Raw genomic sequence first — 20661 nt, forward strand, 5'->3', positions numbered from 1 at the left:
AGTCTGAATTTGAACCCAGACATCTTGGCTAAACATTTATGCTCATACCAGAAGATGAGCGAGCACACCCTGCCTACCAGGGCCTGCCAGAAGAGAACAATGACACAGGTGAGAATATGGAGAATTGCAGGGGCAGGACTTCCGCTCGCTGTGAGTCCTGGGACCAAGACAACAGCTACTCATGGGGTCCTGCCTTTGCGCTAGGAGCGGTGCAGAGGGGCGTTACGTTTAAACCTCACAATAACCCTTCTAAGTGGGGAACTATCATTAGCCCATGCCATCTTCCTGATGAGGAGGCTGACGCACACAACTTGCTCAAGACCCAGAGCCGGCCCGGGCCAACCTTGGCGTGGTGACTGCCCACGTGGCGCCCGGAAAGAGGAAAAAGGCCGGGGGCGGGGTCGCGGCCGGCGGGGGCGGGGCCACGGCCGGACCCCGCCCGGGGCCGCAGAGGCTGGCGCAGTGCCGGCTGGGCTTTGGTGGGGTCACACCTGTTGCGCAACTCCCCCAGAGTCCAGCCGTGGGAGTCGGATCCCGAACATCCAGCGAGTGTTCCAAGAAGCTTAGACGAGTTCCGGGTCCCGTTCTCCGAGGAGCACGTGGCCTGGCCGCCTTTGGAGTGCGGGGTGGGGGTCGGGACTCCGGGGTCTCGCGAAGCCAGTCAGTCGACTGCAGGCGGCGAGGCTCCGCTTCCACTCAGCTGGCAATTCTGAAAAAACTGCCTTACTCCCCCGTCTCAGTGCCGGGGCAGGGGCGCTTGGAGCCACTTGGCCGCGTTCCGGGCCCCATCCTCTCCCCCGCCCTCCCCACCTGGGCTCCCCGGCGGTGCAGAGCCTCGTGCGCGGCTTTCCTGCCCCTCAGGACTCAGGCATGGCTTCAGGTAAGCGTGTACGCGCGGGTTGCGGGGTGGGTCGCTGCCGGAGAAGTGCTGTGGCCCGGTGACCAAAGGGCAGGGGTCTCAGCACAGTCTGTAGGACTTAGGAAAGGCGGCCAGCTCCTGCAAAAGCCTGAGGAAGCCAAGCCTGGGTGCCCAGATGGGACAGGTAGAAGAGGCTGGGGTTTTTTCCGGGACGTGCCACTGCCTCCTTACTTTCTCTGGAGGCAGCTTCTGCTGGACAGTGGAATTTTACCAAGACAGGTCCCTCCCTCCTGGCCGGGGATTCTCAGTTCTGTCTACTTTCCACAGCTGGGTTACCCCAGGGGCCGGGGGCTGGGGGTGGGATGGAGAAGAAAAGAGGGGGCTCTGCCCCAGCGGTGCCGTGTCTTCACCCGTACACGTGCCCTGCCGGGAGAGGAATAGGTTCTGAGCTCGGGGAAGTTCGTACTGGATCCAGTGTATTATTACTTCCTTCTGACTGGACCAGCTACCCTGGACTTTGTCTTCTTTGCCTTGGCGTCCTGGTGAGGGCTCCTGGAAGGGGCGGGGGGCGGGGGCGCAGTGCAGAGCTGGTGGCTGCCTCATCTTGTTTTCTCTGCCTTCAGCCCCAAGACCTCAGACGCAGCCACTATCAGTCAAGTCACTCCCGGGGCTGAGGAAGTAGGGGGGAGGGATGAGGGGCAGGGATGGAGGCCCCAGTCCCTGAGGTTGCCTAGACAACATGTGAAATCGTGGCCAGGGCCTCTTCCGCCTGCGGGGCGCTGCTTCCTGCATCAGTCACTCCCGCTGGGGGCGGGGCGGAGGAAGGGGTTGGATGTGGCAGAGCCAGGCCCCAGCCGGTGCCGCTCAGACTCCTCCACTGTCGCCGTGGCCTCAGCCATGGCATCATATCCATCTGGCCCCAGCAAGCCCAAAGCCAAATATCCCTTTAAGAAGCGGGCCAGCCTGCAGGCCTCCGCTGCGGTTCCAGGTGAGTGTGTGCTTCCTGGCCGGAGGCCCCAGTTCGGTGCTCCCCTATTCAAGCTAGTGGACCCCTCAGAGAGGGCCCCCTTTTCCAGCACCCTTTCAGCAGCAGTCACCCCCGCCCCCCACGGGAATGGCTGGCCTAGGAGGCAGTGTGGGGAGGCAGAAGGGGTGGAGTTACTGAGGTTTCTGTGTCCCGGGGATGCTGTCCTCTGTAACAGGAGTGGGCGTGGGTGCGGGTGCATCAGGAGGTATGTGTGCACACGTGTCTGCGTGTACATATGCTGAGACTGCGTGAAGTGTGTGTGAGTGGAGTGGGGCTGTGTGGGACAGACTGGTCTGCAGACCGGCCACCCTGATTGGTGCCTCTGCCTTTCTCAGCCAGGCGCAAGCTGTCCTTTTGGGGCTAGTCCTCTTGCCAAGACCCCTGATCTAAACCCCCTCACTGTGGCGCTGACATCTGAGCCCCCACCCATTGCTGGCCTACATCTCAGAACTGGCGTTTCTGTGTTAACTGTCCACTGTTTGCTCTTTTCTAGCCTGTGTTGTAAGCCTCCTTAGGACAGTGGGGTGTCCTTGGGCAGACCTGAGTGCTGTGTGCCGTGCACCTTTGGTTCGGCTCCCACTCTGTGGACATCTCTGCACCGTTTAGACCTGGTGGCATGGTGTGGCTGTACTCCTTCCAGTGAGGGTCGACTGCCTGGGCCTCTGCTTTCCAAGGGGTGTTTGCCAGCATCTGCTGCCCCTAGGCCTTATGGCTAAGGAAAGACCCAGCCCCACTTTGGTGGCTAGGTTATGTTTATCCCCCTCCCCCATAGCTTTCTATATCTATAACCTGACTATCTCCCTCCACTATTTTCTTGTATCATTGAGATGTGTGGTCTGAGATCTGTACCGTCCTTAGGGTCTGTGTTTTCTGTGCCCAAGTCTGCACCATCTAGCAGGTGCCTGCTTGCGGGTAGCTCTGAGCCATTTGCCCCATTGCTGAACCAGAGACTCCTGGGTGGTCAGAAGGTGCGAGTACCTGATATTGTGGGTCAAAGCCTTGGGGACTACCCTGCCTACTGAGGCAGTACTGGCACTGAATGAAGTGGCCAGAATCTTGGAGTTGGTGGAATGGCTGCAGAATAGCCCTCTGAGGCTTTTGATTGGCTCCCAGTGTGAGTGTGGGTGTGTAGGTTAGCGCTGTGGCTGAGAGCCTGGGGCACACGTCCTGGGAGATGGGGCTAGCAGGCACTGAGTCTTCTAGGCCTGGGTTTGGGAGTCATGGAGGTTCCTCCTGTTTGTCATCTATGAACCCCCCATGAATCCTCTGCAGTCTCCTGATGGGGCTGGGGTGGCTCTGGGTGCTGGAACCCGCCTTGCGCACTCCAGCATTGCTGTGGAGGCCCCAGGACACACTGGGAGGAGGGGGCTTCAGGGTGGGGCCTTCCTGCTGAGCTGACACATGCCAGCCCTGGAGACCTGTGGTCTGCCTCTCCTGGAGGGGACTGGAGATGGTCTGGGGCCCTCTCTGTGGAGGAGATGAGTAGGCTCAGGGTTCTTGGGCTAGCAAAGACCTTACACCCTGGGGGGAGGAGGGCAGGAGCCCATCTCTTCTTCATCCTCTGAATCTACCCATATGCAAGTAAGAAATGGCATCATCTCATCTTTGCCCCTGCGAAGTCCTGTTCTCTCACTGACCTGCCTTGTTCAGCTGTCTTAGTCCTGTGCTGAGCCCAAGAGCCTCCTGTCTCCTCAATGAGTGGGGTTCTCTGTGGGAAGTATTTTGTGGGTCCCCGGGGCTTGTAGTCACGGACATCTGGGCGCAGAGCCTGGGGCTTTGCAGAACATGTGCAGAGCATTTTTTGTGTGTGTGTGAGTTGTCGGGAATGCTGCTAGGCAGGACAGGGGCCACTTCTCATCCGTTTATAGCCTGTACCCAGAGGTAAAGACATGCTGGTGTGTGGGCTCAGCCTCCAGGCCTGCAAATGCTAGTCCCATCTCCCACAGCTCTCCTTCTAGACAACTTGTCTCTGCCAGATGATGGGCTTGGAATAGGGTTGGAGGTCTAGGGCCATGAAGCCTCAATAACTGTCCCCTACCCATACTGGGCCATTTACCCAGTTTCTGGCCAGCTTCCTCTAGCAAGGGTCCTGTCCCCCATAATCAGGGCCCAGAGGACAGGGTGGGCAGGAGAAGCTGGCCTTGGGAGGCTGGGTTCTGATAGGAGGACTCTTCCCCCTCCCTTTCTTCCTTCCTACCCTTTGACCAGCCAGGCCCTGCCCATTCCCTATCCCCTAGAGTAGTGGTTTTAAGGACGGTTGGGCCCTCCCTGACAGCTTGCCCTGGCCATATCAGCCTGCTTTGCATCTCTCCATTGGGAGCCCTGTGTCTGGCTTGGCTTTCTGTAAATGTAAAGGCCCTCTTTAGTTCTGGAGTTCCTCTGTCTCGCAACTTTGCTGCTCCTTCTCTGGATTTCTGGATTCCCTTGAACTCCCCCAGCCCCCTGTTTGTGGCCATCTCAGGGTTCCCCCTGCTTGCATTTGCACTTGGTACAGCCCGTGCCAGCCCCTAAGCTGTCCTGGGGGACTGGCTGCAGCTTCACTAGGTAAACAGGCGGGTAAGGGGCACAGGGCTGCTGACTGAGTAGACTATACTCTGCAGGTGGGGTCCAGCCAGGGACCAAGGTGAGCTGGAGCATGGGTCCTGGGTCTGGGGCAGGCAGCTCCCTCTACCCTTTGTCCAGACCTAGAGCACTGGGAAATGAGCAGAGAGACCTTAAGGCCTGCTACCAGGGCAGAGCCTCTAATTCTTAGCCTAAGCCAGGTGGAGAGGGGAAAAGAGGATGCAGGTGGGAAGCATCCTCCAAAGCTGGCTGAGACAGCCAGATTGTGGAGAGAGCTTTCTGCTGGGGTGGCTGAGGCTGCTGAGCCTGCCTAGGGAGAGTCCTCCTGGGAAGGCTGGGAGTTCAGCAGTAATAGGCAATCAGCATGGAGGCCGTTAGTGTCGGCCTCCTGGTGGTGCGTATGAAGAGTTTTGCCCTTGGTAGAGAAAGACCTCTGGCTTCTGATTCTCTCCTCCCCAGGCCCCTTCATGGGGCCTCTGGCCCAGATCCTGGGGCCTCTGAGTGGCACAGACTGTTTGTAGCAGTGCCCTTTGGAGGGGCAGCCAGCAGTGGGAGGGGCAAGCTGGGGCCAGGCCACATCTTGGCAGCTCTGGGGTCCTAGGGAGAGGGCAGGCCTCCGGGGAGGAGGCTGGATTCCTCGCCAGCCAGGACCTAGCCCTCCTTAAGGACTGGTTTCCCAAGCCAGAGCTGAGTAGCTTCCTCTGTGCTGGGCAGGTTTGGGATAGCAGGCTACTCCAGAGGCAGGTCTGATCGTGAATTAGCTGCTCTGGAAGCTGGGGCTGGGGGTCCCTGGTGGGGCCACCTGCTCCCACGTGCACCTGCTGCTGGGAGGTAGTCAGGTGCAGGCTCTCAGGACCTGGGCGAGTGGGCCCTCTTCTGGATCTTCGGTTCTTATTGTGGAGTGCATACATCTGCTTGTTCCAGGGGCAGACACAGCACCTGAAGGAGCCTGGGGTGGAGAAGGGTCCCTGTGCTAGATGTGAGGATGAGGTCCTTTGGGAGCCACATGTAGGAGCACTCCTGGGCTCTGTGCAGGGACTACCCACTGTCCAGCCCCTGGCCTTCTTTGGGGGCTGGTCTGGGGCAGGCAGGAGCCCATGGCTTCCGGGGGTTCCAGGCCCTGCCCCTTCACCCCTTGATCCTGGTATCACTGTCTCTGCAGAGGCTCGGGGTGGTCTGGGGGCCCCTCCGCTGCAGCCTGCCCGATCCCTGCCGGGCCCCGCCCCCTGCCTCAAGCACTTCCCGCTCGACCTGCGCACGTCTATGGATGGCAAGTGCAAGGAGATCGCCGAGGTATCACCTGGTGTCCCACACCCCTGTCCCACACCCTGCTCTGCGCCCATGACCCTCCACCTCAGCCCCCTCTCCCCTCACGCTTGGCTGCCCCAGATCCTTAGCCTGTCCCAGGAACTCTGGCTCCTGCTACCCAAACCCATGCCCAGGCTCTGCAGGGGTGGGAAAGCCTCAGGCTCCTCATCTTCCTTCCTTCCTTCCCACCAGGAGCTGTTCAGCCGCTCACTGGCAGAGAGCGAGCTCCGCAGTGCCCCATATGAGTTCCCGGAGGAGAGCCCCATCGAGCAGCTGGAGGAGCGGAGGCAGCGGCTGGAGCGACAGATCAGCCAGGATGTCAAGTGAGCCCTGCACAGATCCTGCAGGGAGGGCGGCTGAGGCGACTGTGTAGCCTTCCCTGTGTCCTTCTGGTCCCTTTCCCATACCTCTTCCCCTTTGTGTTCCACCCAGGAGGTAGTACAGAGTGCAGGCTTGGAGCCAGGCCGCAGGGTTTGGTTCTGTCTTCTGTTCACTGGGGTAGAATATGCTATGTAACTCCATCCCTGGAGTGAGGTGAGAGCAGCACAGGGTCCTCTAGCCCTGCCTGTGAGGACCACAAGTGGCAACGTGCCCACACCACCTAGCACAGTACCAGGACTTGAGAGCTTGTGCCTTGGCTGACCTCCTGCCCCTCCCTGTTGCCTCTAGGCTGGAGCCAGACATCCTGCTTCGGGCCAAGCAAGATTTCCTGAAGACGGACAGTGACTCTGACCTACAGTGAGGAGGGCAGAGGGGCATGCATGAGATGTGGAGCTGGGGTCTGCCTTGCAAAAGGCTCCAACCCTTCCTTGCCGTCCTCCCTTGTAGGCTCTACAAGGAGCAGGGTGAAGGGCAGGGTGACCGCGGCTTACGGGACCGTGATATGCTGGAGCGGGAATTTCAGCGGGTCACCATCTCTGGAGAAGAGAAGTGTGGGGTAAGTGTGGGGTGGGGCGTTGGGCTTCCACGTCCTGGTGTCCTAATGGGCTCCCCTAGTCTGGGGAGCCTGTGCTGGGGCCTCCAGAGGGATTTTCTCTTCCCAGTGGCTGGGGAGAAGGTTTGGCTCGGAGCTACTTGATACCCTGAGACCAGAGTGGGCTGAGTGTTCTTAGAGTCAAATCCCGCAGGATGTGGGGGCAGTGTGAGGTCTAGGAAGGCCACAGGGAGGTGAGCATGAGTCTGAGTTTGGGTCAGAGACTGAGGAGAGTGACCATGTATCCTCATCTCCAGGTGCCATTCACAGACCTGCTGGATGCAGCCAAGAGTGTGGTGCGGGCGCTTTTCATCCGAGAGAAGTACATGGCCCTGTCGCTGCAGAGTTTTTGCCCCACCACTCGCCGCTACCTGCAGCAGCTGGCTGAGAAGCCCCTGGAGACACGGACCTACGAGCAGAGCCCTGACACTCCTGTGTCTGCTGGTGGGGCCCCCATGCGTGCCCTCTTCCATGTGCTCTGGGCTTCTGAGCTTGGGACACAGGCTTCTCTGCTCTGCCTGCCTCTTTGGTGTCTCTTGCTCTCCTTGGGCCTCTGGGCTGGGCACCAGCTGGCCTGACTCCACTTTCTGTGCCTTGCAGATGCCCCGGTGCACCCCCCTGCCTTGGAGCAGCACCCATATGAGCATTGTGAGCCAAGCACCATGCCTGGGGACCTGGGCTTGGGTCTGCGTATGGTGCGCGGTGTGGTGCACGTCTACACTCGCAGGGAACCTGATGAGCAGTAAGGGGGTGTGGTGTGTGCTGGGGGATGCCATGTGAGAGGACGCATTGGCTTGGGAGGGGCTGTAGATGCAGCTTGTTTGCCTCACCCAGCCTCCTCTATGGCAGTTGCTCAGAGGTGGAGCTGCCGTATCCTGACCTACAGGAATTTGTAGCTGACGTCAATGTGCTGATGGCTCTGATTATCAATGGCCCCATGTGAGTTTACCCATGCAGCGCACTCCCCAGCCCAGATTCCCCAGCCCTAGCCCTGTTCCCAGCCCAGCCCTGCCCTGCCCAGCCCCGGATACCTGTAACTTGTAACCTGTTCTCCTGCCCCTCCCTGGTTACTGGGCCCTAGACCTTTCCTCAATCTGCTGCCTTGGCAGCCTCCATCCTGCACCCTCCTGCCTCTTCCCTTGGCTCTGTTCCCTGGGCCCTCCCCAGATGCTTCCTTCAGGGCCTGAGTCCCTGCCTTGTTCGCTTCCTTCCTTCGGCCCAGAAAGTCGTTCTGCTACCGCCGGCTGCAGTACTTGAGCTCAAAGTTCCAGATGCACGTGTTGCTCAATGAGATGAAAGAGCTAGCTGCCCAGAAGAAAGTGCCGCACCGAGACTTTTACAACATCCGTAAGGTAGACCTTTACCCGTAGCTCTGTGTCCTGGCCCTGCACCTCTGCCCAGCCTCTCCCTTCAGTGTCCAGTGTGGAGAGCCTTCTCCCAGCCCCCTGTACTTACCCTGGGTATTCTGACCTTCAGTGGATCCAGCAGCCCTCTGTTCCATCTCAGGTGGACACACATATCCACGCTTCATCCTGCATGAACCAGAAGCATCTGCTGCGCTTCATCAAGCGGGCAATGAAGCGACACCTGGAGGAGATTGTGCACGTGGAGCAGGGCCGAGAGCAGACCCTGCGGGAGGTCTTCGAGAGCATGAATCTCACTGCCTATGACTTGAGTGTGGACACACTTGATGTGCATGCGGTCTGTCCCCAGGTCATGGGTGAGAGCCTGGGTCATTGCAGAGTTCAAGGGTGACCTGGGCTGCCTATCTTCCCCAGGACAGGAACACCTTCCACCGCTTTGACAAGTTCAATGCCAAATACAACCCTATTGGGGAGTCTGTCCTCCGGGAGATCTTCATCAAGACGGACAACAGGGTTTCTGGGAAGTACTTTGCTCACATCATCAAGGTATGGAGCAGCCCTCCCCTGCTGAGCAGGGAGCCTGGAAGGGGACTGCTGAGGTGCAGGGAGGGAGAACCTCAAGAGGTCTGCCTGGGCATGTATGGTGGGTGCACAGAGGGTCAGGAGGGGAGCCTGGGCATCAGCTGCTCCACGCGTGGTTTTAGGAGGTGATGTCAGACCTGGAGGAGAGCAAATACCAGAATGCAGAGCTGCGGCTGTCCATCTACGGGCGCTCGAGGGATGAGTGGGACAAGCTGGCGCGCTGGGCCGTGATGCACCGAGTGCACTCTCCCAATGTGCGCTGGCTCGTGCAGGTGCCCCGCCTCTTGTGAGTGTCCCTCGGAGCGGGAGGAGACACGAGGGCCAGATTCGAGGGATGGTCGAACCTCCCCTGGCCCAACCCAGCCCTCTGAGTGCAAGGAGGGGCTCACCCACAATTTGTCCAGCTGGTCCACCCTGCTGCCCCTTCTTTCCCAGTGGGCTTCAATCATGCTTCTGGGCTCTGAGGCCGGTGCTGACCCTTTTTGGCCTGCAGGGCCTTTTCTCAGTGGCTCTGACCTGCACGTGCCTATGTGCTGTCTTGCCTGTAGCGATGTGTACCGCACCAAGGGCCAGTTGGCCAACTTCCAAGAGATGCTGGAGAACATCTTCCTACCACTGTTTGAGGCTACTGTGTACCCTGCCAGCCACCCAGAGCTGCACCTTTTTCTGGAGCACGTGAGCAGCAGCGTGGGCTGGGTGTGGGTAGGATTGCCGAGCTCAGGCCCAGCCGCTGCTCTAGGGCTGACTTTGGGCTCCCGTGCCAGGTGGATGGTTTTGACAGCGTGGATGATGAGTCGAAGCCAGAGAACCATGTCTTCAACCTGGAGAGCCCCCTTCCAGAGGCTTGGGTGGAGGAGGACAACCCACCCTACGCCTACTACCTGTACTATACCTTTGCTAACATGGCCACATTGAACCACCTGCGCAGGTGCCTGCCCCACCTGGTGCTGAGCCTCGACTTGCTGTTAGGTCTTTCACCTAGAAGACCTCATTCTGTGTGCCCTGGCCTGGGGCCACCAGAGCCCCTGACCCAACTGTTACCCTGTCCCTCACTGGGTAGGCTCTTTCTCTGCCCTCAGACTCCATCCTTACCCCTCCCAGCTAGAAATCTACCACTGCCTTCCTTTCCCAGGCCCACATGGTCTCTGGCCAGAGGGCATGTGTGTGCTGGGGTGGGGGCATATGAGCCCAGGTGAGCTCAGGCTCTAGAGCTGACCCTGTCTTCATGCCTCCCCCAGGCAGAGGGGCTTCCACACGTTTGTGCTGAGGCCACACTGCGGGGAGGCTGGGCCCATCCACCATCTGGTGTCAGCCTTCATGCTGGCCGAGAACATCTCCCACGGGCTGCTTCTGCGTAAGGTCAGGGTCTGCACGCCAGCCTCCTCCCTCACAGTTGTTCACCTTCCTTTGAACCATCCAGGCCCCTCAGCAGCTCATCTTCCTCCTCACCCACCCCCAAATGGCATTCCTCCTTCCCAATATAACTAATACTGGCCCCAGCGCGCCACTGGGGCTCTAGCTTGGTTCTGGCTGTAAGTCACCATCCTCACACCAGGCCCTTCCGCACCCGCTGCCTACTCCTGTGGCTTAGACCCCCAGTACCAGCATGCCTCCTCCAGCCTCGAGGCTACCTGACGGGCCCTTCTTCCCTCTTGCCTACCCAGGCCCCAGTGCTGCAGTACCTGTATTACCTGGCCCAGATCGGCATCGCCATGTCCCCGCTCAGCAACAATAGCCTCTTCCTCAGCTACCACCGAAACCCACTACCTGAGTACCTCTCCCGTGGCCTCATGGTCTCGCTGTCCACTGATGATCCTCTGCAGTTCCACTTCACCAAGGTCAGAGGCTGGCAGGCAGCCAGTGTGCCCCGACCTGTGACATGGGTATCTCTCTGGGCAGGTGCTGCCCGCAACTGGTGGACTGCAGCGGCTAAGTGGCAAATCTCACAGGGGAGGCAGGGAGGGAGAGGCTTCAGGGCCAGGTACTGCTGTCTGAGACAACCTGGCTGGCCCCTCCAGGAGCCACTGATGGAGGAGTACAGCATTGCTACCCAAGTATGGAAACTCAGTTCCTGCGACATGTGTGAACTGGCCCGCAACAGTGTGCTCATGAGCGGCTTTTCCCACAAGGTACCATACCTGCCCGTGTGGGCCTTGGCATCGCCTCACTACTTCTTGCCTCTGTATTTGGGGTCCTCGCTTTATTCCTGGGAATAGTTAGAAGCTGGCTGTAGCTGCGCCTGTTATCCGTACCCCTGCAGGTAAAGAGCCACTGGCTGGGACCCAACTACACTAAGGAGGGGCCTGAGGGCAACGACATCCGCCGCACCAATGTGCCAGATATCCGCGTGGGCTACCGTCACGAGACCCTGTGCCAGGAGCTGGCGCTCATCACGCAGGCCGTCCAGAGCGAGATGCTAGAAACCATTCCCGAGGAAGCAGGCATAGCCACAAGCCCAGGGCCTCAGTGAGCCCGGCCCATGCGCTGCCGACCCCGTCTCAGCACCGAGACAACCTTGATGACATTTTCTTCTCAGACCCCTCCCGTCCCTGTGTGTTCTCTGCATGTCTCTTTGTTTCTATCCTGCATGTCTTTGACTGTGTCCTGTCCCTGGGCCACCTCAGTGAAAGTAGCTCCTGGGGAATCTGCCTCATCATGGTTTTGGTTCAGGTGGTACCTGGTGGACAACCAGGATTTAAGGGCTGGCTTTGCTGACGGCCCTGTCCCAGGATCCTCAGAAGCCTGGCTGTCCTGTGGGTGTCTCCAGTGTCCACAGAGGCTTGAGCGGTTGTGAGGGGCCGGCCCCTTTGGCCTCTCGGGTCCCGCCTGGGCACATCTGAGCTTTGGCTGGAGCTGCAGTTTGATCCCTGTCTTGTTTATGTGGCTGAGGGGGGCCTTGTGTGCTGCTGCTGTCGGCACTGGGCCCTCGAGGCTCTGGAGCAGCTCTGCACTGGGTTTGCTCCTGGCCCTGGGCTGCCTAGCCTGAGGGGCTGGATTTGGGCCTCCGAGGTGCTGGACCACTGCCTCTGCCTAGTCACTGCCCAGCAACCTTCTGTGTCCTTGTCCAGGTCCATGTGCTTCTCCTCTGGGTCGGGTCCCTGAGCTCCTGTGGGAGGGGGCAGCACGCTGTGCTGTGTCTGGGGCCACTGCAGCTGGAGGGTGCTGGATCTGCCTGTAGCTCTGGGGGTGATATCCCCTTTCAGGTCCCCAAACCTTTGACTGGACTTGGACCCCAGCTGGCCCCCATGTTGTATTCTGCACTGAGGCCTTTGCTATGAAAAGTAGCATTTCATATGACCCATTTTCCTAGTGCATGAGAAATAAAGATTATTTAAGTAATGAACAGGGGTCTCTGTTGGGGTAGGGAGAGCCATGGAGGTTCCCGAGGTTGGGCGCCTGGCACTCTGGATTCAGTACAGCACATTACGAGGGGAGCAGCTGGGGCTCAGGTGATGTATTTCATGCACTTGGATGCACAGAGCGAGCTAGAGGGGAGAAGAGATACTACCACACCCAGCCAGCTTGCCAGCTTGGAGGGGGACACCTGGCCCTGGGTCGGTGGTACAGTCCTGTCACACCAGCTGGGAGGGCAGCTTCTTTTCCACCTTGTACTTCCTGTGCACTTCCAGCCTCTTAGGACAGCCTGGTGGATGTGAACATAAGCACTTCCCATGCAGACCTGAGGCATTAGGATCTTCTAGGGAGCTTATTTAAGATGCTCTTTCTGGATCCTAACCTCAGGGATTCCAGCTCAGAGGTGGAAGGTATGGTGCAGGTACCTGGGCAGGTGGTATTGCAAGAGGCTGGAGCAAGCCTGTGCCATTTGAATCCAGACTTAAGCAGCTCCATGTCTTGGTTACTCTTCTCATTGCTGAGACAAAATACCCGACACCCAGAATTAAGGAAGGAAAGGTTTATGTAGCTCACAATTTGTGGAGGTTTTAGTTCATACTCGCCTGGCTCCAAGGCAGAGTGGCCCATGGCAGAGGGCAACCGTTCATGGCAGCAGAAAACAGCAAAAAGAACAAGAGTGAAAAGAGAGAAGTGGGTGGGGAGAGGAAGCTTCTTTCCCTCCCTTATGTTGTATGCAAACTATGCCCCAGGATGGGTGGAGCTCTCACACCCATAATCCCAGCATTAGATCATGGATCAATCAGAAGCTCTAGAAGCCCACCTCATGACTGTGTGAGGCTTTTGGGGGGACACCCAGACACAAACCATACCACTCGGCTTCTGTCTTGCATTTACTGCCATTTCTGGAGCACCTCCTTGGCACAGAGGTTACTGGAGTCTTTGCCCATGTAGAGGAGGAAAGCTAATGTGCCCTGGGCTGCACAGCACCCTGTGTGGGAGGCACAGAACCTTGTTCCAGCGGCCACTGGTGGGTGGGCAGGGCCTGGGTGTCCCAGAGATAATTAGCTCTTTAGCAGGTAAGCCTGTGTAATCGGGGCCCAGCAGGGGAGTTCTGTGGTGGCTTCCTCTTCTCTGTCAGAGGCTCTACCCTGCCCTGCCTTCTGCAGCCAGGAGATCCTTTCTTCGCCTGGCCCTGGGGCTCCTCAGCAGGTGCCCTGTGTACGCTAGGCAGAGCCATCTCATTCTGCTTCCCAGGTCCTTTGACATGAAGGCTTCTCTTGCCTCTTCCTCCCAGCCATTTACATAGCAGAACTGAACCTTGAAGCCGGGTGGGAAGTGTAGGGGGATGTTGGGGGGGGGTGAGTTGAAGCCAGGTGGGCTGAGTTCTGGCTGGAGAACGTACTCAGAAGGAATGGCCAGTGGCTGACTAGACTGCAGCTCAGCGTCCAGGGCTCTCCCCTCTGCCCTACCTGGGCAACTGAACTTTTCAAGGAGATAAATGTATTTAATAATGCAAATGACCTGCATCTTAGCTCTTTTGTGTGTGTGGTACTGGATTGAACCCAGGGCCACTGAACTACATGTGCAGCTTGCTTTCTCTTTTTCTCTCTTTTCTTTTTTTTCTTTTCTTTTCTTTTCTTTTCTTTTCTTTTCTTTTCTTTCCTTCCTCCCTCCCTCCCTCCCTCCCTCCCTCCCTCCTTTCTTTCTTTCTTCATTCAGATTTTGAGACAGTCACTAAGTTGCCCAGGCTGACCTTGAACTTTCGGTTTTTCTCTGGTACTGGGAACCGAACTCACGACCTTGCGCTTGCCAGGCAGAGGCTTTGCCGCTGAGCTAAATCCCTAGCCCCTGACCTTGAACTTTCAATGTCCCTGCCGCAGCCTCCCAAGTACCTGGGATTACAGGTGTGGGCCACTACGCCCCGCTTTAAAAATTGCTCTACTTTAAAAGGCCCCAAACAAAACAGGCAAAAGAGCTTGCTTCCTGTCAGTCCCAGGGCTAGCCCTGAGTAAACCTACATCAGAGCACGGTTCCCTGCCAGTGACCAAACTTTGCAGATCTGGCAGTCCACATCCCACCTGGCCCACGCTAGATCTCTCTCGTTCCCCTTCCTGGGAGACTTGAGGAGAGAAGGTGAAGAACTGCATAGGATGATAGCCCAAACCCGCCGGAACATTTGCCTGTCACAGTATTGTCTCATTTATGAATTTAGTCACAGGAAATCCCATTAAACATTAAATCACATTTAATCCAATGTTCCACAAGTGACTTTATTTTCAAAATGAGAGTAAAGGTGTCCAAGTAGATGCCCAGGCCAGTCTGGGGTGGGTGGTCTCCACAGCTGGACCCAAGGGGTGGCCTGCATGTCTGGAATTGAGTTGATTCAAGTGCCTCTGCTCTTTGCAAACCTTTCCCCTTCAGGAGTAAGGGAGGCTGCCTGAGGCCCCCGAAGTGTGGGAGACCTGGAAAAAAACTTACAGGCCGCAAAATATTTTTAAAAAGCAAAGTCAAACTTAACATGTTTCATAAACTCCCTTCAGAAAGTAGCATGTCAGCTTTAATATTTGTAAAGTTTAGTATCCACACAAATGTCATATTTGAAAACAATTTGTAAATTGGATTTTTGGCAAAAGCTACAGACTGCAGAATGGTGGAAGAGAAATCATAGCCAGTAGTAAATCAAACAAGTTACTCATAGTCAAGTAATTTCAACAGCAAATTTTTAAAAACCCTTTTAAATTTAAACAAGAGTTAAAAGAATGAAAAGAATGAGGGTGCATTTTAATGTTTGTTACGGTGATGGTGACACCTCCCCTACCACTAGTCTGCAAAGGGCTTAAAATGGCCCAGCTCTCCGGGCATGCTCCGGGCCAGGTCCAACTGCTGCCTTCAGCCCTCCTGCCTCACTAAGTAAGCTGCGCAGATTCGGAGCAGCTACTGCTACTCTCACGTCCTCTCTGGGTCCGTGCAGCAGCTACGACCAGCTGGAACTTCTCCACTTTGCAGATGAGAAGCTGAGCTATTGGTGGTGCAACTCCGCCCTCCTCCTTGCTTTGTGGGTTTGAGCAGATAAGCAAGGGAAAGAAAGACCAGCCATTCTCAGCTTAGGTTCCTCAGGGTGCGAAGGACCAGCATATTTTTCTAGTGGGACAGGATATCTGTGTACACCTTGGCATCGGGCTAAGCTCCTCACAATGCGAATGTGTTTAATGTACCTAGGGATGGTGCGTCATAGCTACCATCATGCTTTTATTAAAGAGAAAATCACAGTTCAGGGCAGTTAGTGACTTACCCAAGGTGACTAGGAAGTGACAGAGCGGAAGTATACGGTTGGGATGTGTGGGGTGGGGACAGTGCTCGGGGACAGACAGTATCCACCTCTGCTGAGCAGGCTTGGGGGGGTGAGGCTGGAGGAACATCCGGCTGCATCTGGTATGATGAGAACTTGGCTGAAGGCTTTGGGGATGGACAGGGACGTTTTTAGGGGAGGCAGCTAAGACCCATAGTTAAGACAGGAGTGGCAGAACTGGCCACCCTGTCACCGCTTGGCAGAGCCTCGATAAAAGATTGAGAAAGCGAATGCCATGAGCTGGCCACAAGCCCTACCCCTCTCTGCTGCCTTACACAGGTAAGAAGATATGAGTTTATGATCCCCGGGTTAAAAATCCCTATTTCATGGTACAGCTGTCACTTATTAACATGAACTCCTGGGCAAACTGTATGAACCCTGAGCTTTAATTCCCTTGTCTATGAAGTAAGATATCAGGGTAGGTCAGTCAGCATCTTTTGCTGGAACAAAATGCCGACAGTAATCAACTTCAGAAGAGGAAAAGTTTTATCTTGGCTCATGGTTTTGGAGGTCTGAATGCATGGTTGCTTGGCACTGTTACTCTGGGACTGTGCATAGCACATCACGGTGGGAGCACAAGGCAGAGGAAGACCAAGAGCACAGAAAGAGCAGCAGGGCTCCGGGTCCTCACTTCCCCTCCAGGGCACGCCCAGTGCCCCACCTCCTGAAGGTCCCACAACCTCCCAATAGTGCTGTGGGCCAGGGAACAACCTGTAACACAGGTGCCTTTCAAGGGCGTGCCAGGTCCAAATTACAGCACAGGGTCTATTGCAGTGGTTTGTTATGGAAATTAAATGCCATGTATAAAGCTGAGCCCCAGCAGGGGACTTGAGAGTTTTGGATCTGTGTCAGAAACTCCATCAGGAAACTAGAGGATGGTACATTAATTCCTGTTGAGGAAAATAGCAATAATGTCATGTTTGTTTTCTTTGTTTTTTGTTTTTTTTTTTTCCTCAGTTTATTTCTGGTACCGGGAATCGAATCGAACTCACCACCTTGTGCTTGCCAGGCAGGTGCTATGCCACTGAGCTAAATCTCCAGCCCCTCATGTTTGTTTTCTGCTTTCTGATTTTTCACATTTAATTTTTACTACAGCCTCAAGGGCTGGGTAGGGATGTAGTTATTCCTGCCAGCAGCCTCAAAACCTTTTGGAGTAGGGTGGGGTCAGTGCTATACAGAGGGGATAATGGCTCCGATGGAGAGGCCCTGTCACAGGTCTAGGAGGTGAGCCCGAGGGAGGGCTCAGTGTTGGACTCCTGGCCCCTTGCTCTTGTCTTTGAGCTCTTTTGGGGCCCTGCTGGAGATCAGGCCTAACTACAGGCCCGAAACAGGTGGGACAGTGAATGGCTCAAGGTGAGAGTGAAGCTAGGACAGGAAGGATGGGAAGGGGAGGGATGAGGTCTGGGCCTGGACAAGGGCACAAGGACTTTAGAAGGTGAGTGCCTGCTCGGTGTGGTGGTGCACATCTGTAATCCTTCTGCGAGGCTGAGGCAGGAGGATTCTAACTTGAAGCCCAGCCTGGGCAATAGCAATTTAAGTGAGATCCTGTCCCCACAAAATAAAAAAGGCTAAGTACCCAAGCATCTTTTTAGTTGATTTTTTTTTTTTTTGGATTGGGAATCGAACTCAGGACCTTGCGCTTGCCAGGCAGGCATTTGTGCCACTGAGCTATATCCTGGCCCGCAAGGATCTTTTTATCACCATAGAACCTCCTACTTCTCTGTTCCCACATCACACCCTGTCTTGGGCCCAAGTGCCTTCTGGGAGGGTCTACTGGTTCTGGGTCAAAGGCTCCTCCTGGGAGGAGGAGCGGAGAAGGTGGCTCACTGCATTCCTCAGAAGGAATGCAGAAGGTGGCTCACTGCATTCCTCAGTCCCCTCACCCACAGTTCCTTCTCATCTGCTCCCAGCCTTCATCACTTAACTTCTTATCACATCCCTCTCCTTGAGTAACTTTCCTCTTACAATCCTCAGAACATACTGTGCAGCATCTACTGTGAGTATCCACAATGTGCAGGTGGGTGTCTAACATACAAAGAAATGTAAGGTCCTGGTTGCTCAGCTGACACTATGTAGATTCAGGATTCAAGCCCGGGTCTATCTGACTCCAGATTCCAAGCTGGGCCATTATGGGGTACTCTCTCTCTAGAATTCTAGAAAACTCCAGAATCTTATAATAAGAAATTATCTGAGAGCATCTGAATGGCCTATCATCCAAGACACAATGATATCCAGCTGGTGAGACGAGAAGACTTCATCTTATGTCAAAGAATAGCAGGGGAGCCTGGGGTAACCCTCACGGCAGCCCTGTCAGTGCTGCCTCTTCTCTGGCCAGCCTGTCTTGTTGTTTGTTTGTTTTCTGGTACTGGGAATCGAATTCACGGCCTTGGGCTTGCCAGGCAGGCGCTGTGCCACTGAGCTAAATCCCCAACCCATGGCCGGCCTGTCTTGCTACACAGTCTGCATTTTCTTTTCTGTTAAGAGAGCAGCAACTCCTACAAAGCGTTACCCACCCAGCCAGGAGCCACCCAAGAAGAACATTTTAATAAAGTGACTTGTTCCTGCTGGCTTCTGCTTCCTCCTGAACTGTTCTCCTGCCCTGTGACCTGTGGGCTTCGGTCACTCAGCTTCCTCTCTCCCAGACTGTCCCACTGAACTTCCAGGTCTTTCCCCACAGGTGACCTTGACTTCTCTAAGAGACAGTGGGCAAGGGGCTGGGGATTTAGCTCAGCGGCACAGCGCCTGCCTGGCAAGCACAAGGTCATCAGTTCGATTCCCCGTACTGGGAGAAAAAAAAAAAAAAAGAAACTGTGGGCCATTGGCTGAGCCTTCTGGGGAACGTTTCTTGACTCCTGACTTGTGATCCTGCCCTCTGCTGGTGCCCCTACTTTCCCACTGGCTCCCCGTCTCCACCTGCTGCTCCTGTCTCCCCAGCGGGCCAGGAAGACAGTTCCAAGGCCTGGGCCATGGCTGTTCTTCCCTCAGATCCTGGTTTCAGGAAAGACGTTTGTTGGAAGGCAGCTATGCTAACCACTATACCACCAACACCTCTGAAAGACGTTTGTTGGGAGTGAAGCGTGTGCGGGAGGAGAGGTGGGGAGCAGGGAAGAGAGGAAGGAGAAGCTTCTTCGTGGTTCTCGTCAAGGGCCCTGGCTGGGTGGGTGTATGAGCAGAGGCCACGACAGGCAAGGAGAGGGTGTCCAGGAAGCTACTGGGGATGCCACGCTGCAGGCGAGATTCTTAACTTATCACAGTACCCAGAGATGATCAGCCTCTAGGAACTGACTCCCGAGTTCACAGGAGGTGCAGAGCAGACTCGGTGAGCTCCTTATCAGCTTAAAGATTCAAATACCAAGCATAGGATTTGTGAAAGGTCAAGTGGAAGTGGCACCAGGGTTTTGAACAGCTTGGGTAGGCCCAGGCCCACTTTTTTCTCCACGCACGTGTTGCCAATTAAGGGTTCTTTTGCTCAACTCATAAATCATGAACTGGCAAAATGTGACTCTGCTAGTGGGCCTGGGATGTGAGCGCCAATGGCCTCAGCCCTTAGCATATGGCCCTGAGCCCTGAAGACACTGGTTGACGCCAGTTATTACTGGACACTGTTGGTTGACACTACCAGTTGCAGGTCTCTGCTGCTGCCAGTTGCCACTGGTTAATGCCAGCTTGTGCCAGATGCCATCAGTGGCCTCTGCCAGTTGCTGGTGTCTGCTCTTCCTGACCACTACCTTTTGGCACTGGTTTGTTCTGGATGTCATTGGTCATTTCTGCCAGTTGCTTCTGTTGGTTGCTCATTTTTGTTGGTTTCTGGTCTTTGGGGCTAGCAGCCCCTAGTGTTCATAGCTCTTTGTTTTGGGGTGACTGCTCTGCCTACATACTCAGAATGAGAATCCCAAGTAGGCTTAAAGGACCTACAAGCAGATTTATGAGACCATCTGACAGAGGCTTTATTTAAACAGGACCTGTGCATAGTACCAAGGGCCAGTATACCAGAGGTAGCCCTCCTATATCAACCGAGGGAGCATGGAAAAGAGCTGTTTATATAGCCCTGGCAGGCCTGAGATTAGCTCAAATTTGGACTTGCTGATTGGTCTTAACTGGTCTAAACCCAAGGCTTCTGATCTGAGCCTACCCATCTGTCCAAATTCAGTTCTGCTTTGTTTAAAATTAAGCCTGCTGCTATCAGAGCAAACATTCCAGAGTGAGTTTAGAGTGTCCAGAAGAGGTCGAGCCATTATGGGATCTACTCAAAGAACACGGGGAGACATGGGCTGTTTGAATGACAGCTACGCCCTCTCTGCAGAAAATGGCAGGGCTAGCTGTGTTAATCACAGCTTACTGAGATGTGAGGAGGTTGGGGATATTAACAACGGGCCAGGATCCTGCCCTGATCTCTGGATGTGAGAGGTGGTTTCCCTACCACTTCTTCAAAGTGGAGGCAGTGGCGGGAGGTGGGGAAGGGAACCACAGCTAAGAGCCCTGAGCTGCACTTCCAGAGCGGTCTGGAGAGCAGCTGTAAAGTAGTCTTACGGGGCAGGAGGACCCTGAGGCAAGTTGTCCCCGTCTACCTTCAAGGGACTGCAGGGGAGTGAAGGGGAACTAAAGGAGAGGTGTGTTGTCAGCTTTCAGGCAAGCCATGTTCCTTATAGCCATCACAGGAAAAGCGGGGAGCCCAGACTTCTTTTCTGTTGCACACGTACCCCCAGGGCAGAGCCATGCTAGCTCATAAAGTGCCTGATCACCCGGGGCTCTTGTGTAGTGCATAACCTGCTTAATACTGTTGAGGGCTGGCCCTGGGGTTCCTGGGGTACCAAGGGTACTGGTGCAGCTGCACCATCTCCAATGCCTCTAGCTTTTGTGCCCATTGTGGGAGGATCTCACCCAACTGGGTCTGCAGTTTGCAGGCAGCACTTTACATCAGTAAAGAAACTGATGCTCTGCCACCCCCATTCCACCCGAATTCTGTCTTGTTGCTAAACAAGGCCCAGTGTCTGCAGAGCTGCATCAGGGTACAGCATGGGAGTATGAACCTTCATGCCAAGGTGTCCCCAGGGCAGTGCACCTTGAATGTGGGAGCCCCACCATGAAGAACCAGGTGCATGGTGTCTCCCTCCATTCTGCCATCCTGTCCTTGTGCACCTGGTACCTTGCTAGGCTGCTTAGTCTCTGAGTAATGCACAGACTCAGGGCTATTTCTTTCCTCCATGCCACATTTGTGCAGTTAGGAAAAGGTGGGGTCTCAGTGCAGATGTAGCCCTGACAGCTCATGGGACTGAGAGCAAC

At 55.7% G+C, this 20661-nt stretch overlaps 1 protein-coding gene across 4 annotated transcripts; it reads left to right on the forward strand.

The window, feature by feature from the left end:
• The first annotated feature begins 422 nt into the window (after positions 1–422).
• On the forward strand, positions 423–12018 carry Ampd2 (adenosine monophosphate deaminase 2). 4 transcript variants are annotated; one of them, XM_013516433.1, is made up of 18 exons: positions 423–880; positions 5611–5741; positions 5949–6079; positions 6426–6494; positions 6585–6693; positions 6987–7173; positions 7330–7471; positions 7579–7668; positions 7952–8081; positions 8236–8430; positions 8508–8639; positions 8798–8961; positions 9224–9350; positions 9440–9603; positions 9914–10034; positions 10340–10513; positions 10694–10804; positions 10936–12018. In XM_013516433.1, the coding sequence occupies exons 1-18, from the start codon at positions 871–873 to the stop codon at positions 11143–11145; spliced, it is 2397 nt and encodes a 798-aa protein (XP_013371887.1). In that variant the 5' UTR covers positions 423–870; the 3' UTR covers positions 11146–12018. The 4 variants fall into 4 exon arrangements, with proteins under 4 accessions (XP_013371887.1, XP_013371888.1, XP_013371889.1 ...); XM_005388885.2 differs by lacking the exon at positions 423–880 and adding an exon at positions 910–1847; XM_013516435.1 differs by lacking the exons at positions 423–880; positions 5611–5741 and adding an exon at positions 909–1847.
• Positions 12019–20661: the final 8643 nt, after the last annotated feature.

The sequence above is a fragment of the Chinchilla lanigera genome, unplaced genomic scaffold, assembly GCF_000276665.1.
Source record: "Chinchilla lanigera isolate Chin_1 unplaced genomic scaffold, ChiLan1.0 scaffold00034, whole genome shotgun sequence".
NCBI classification, from domain to species: domain Eukaryota; kingdom Metazoa; phylum Chordata; class Mammalia; order Rodentia; family Chinchillidae; genus Chinchilla; species Chinchilla lanigera.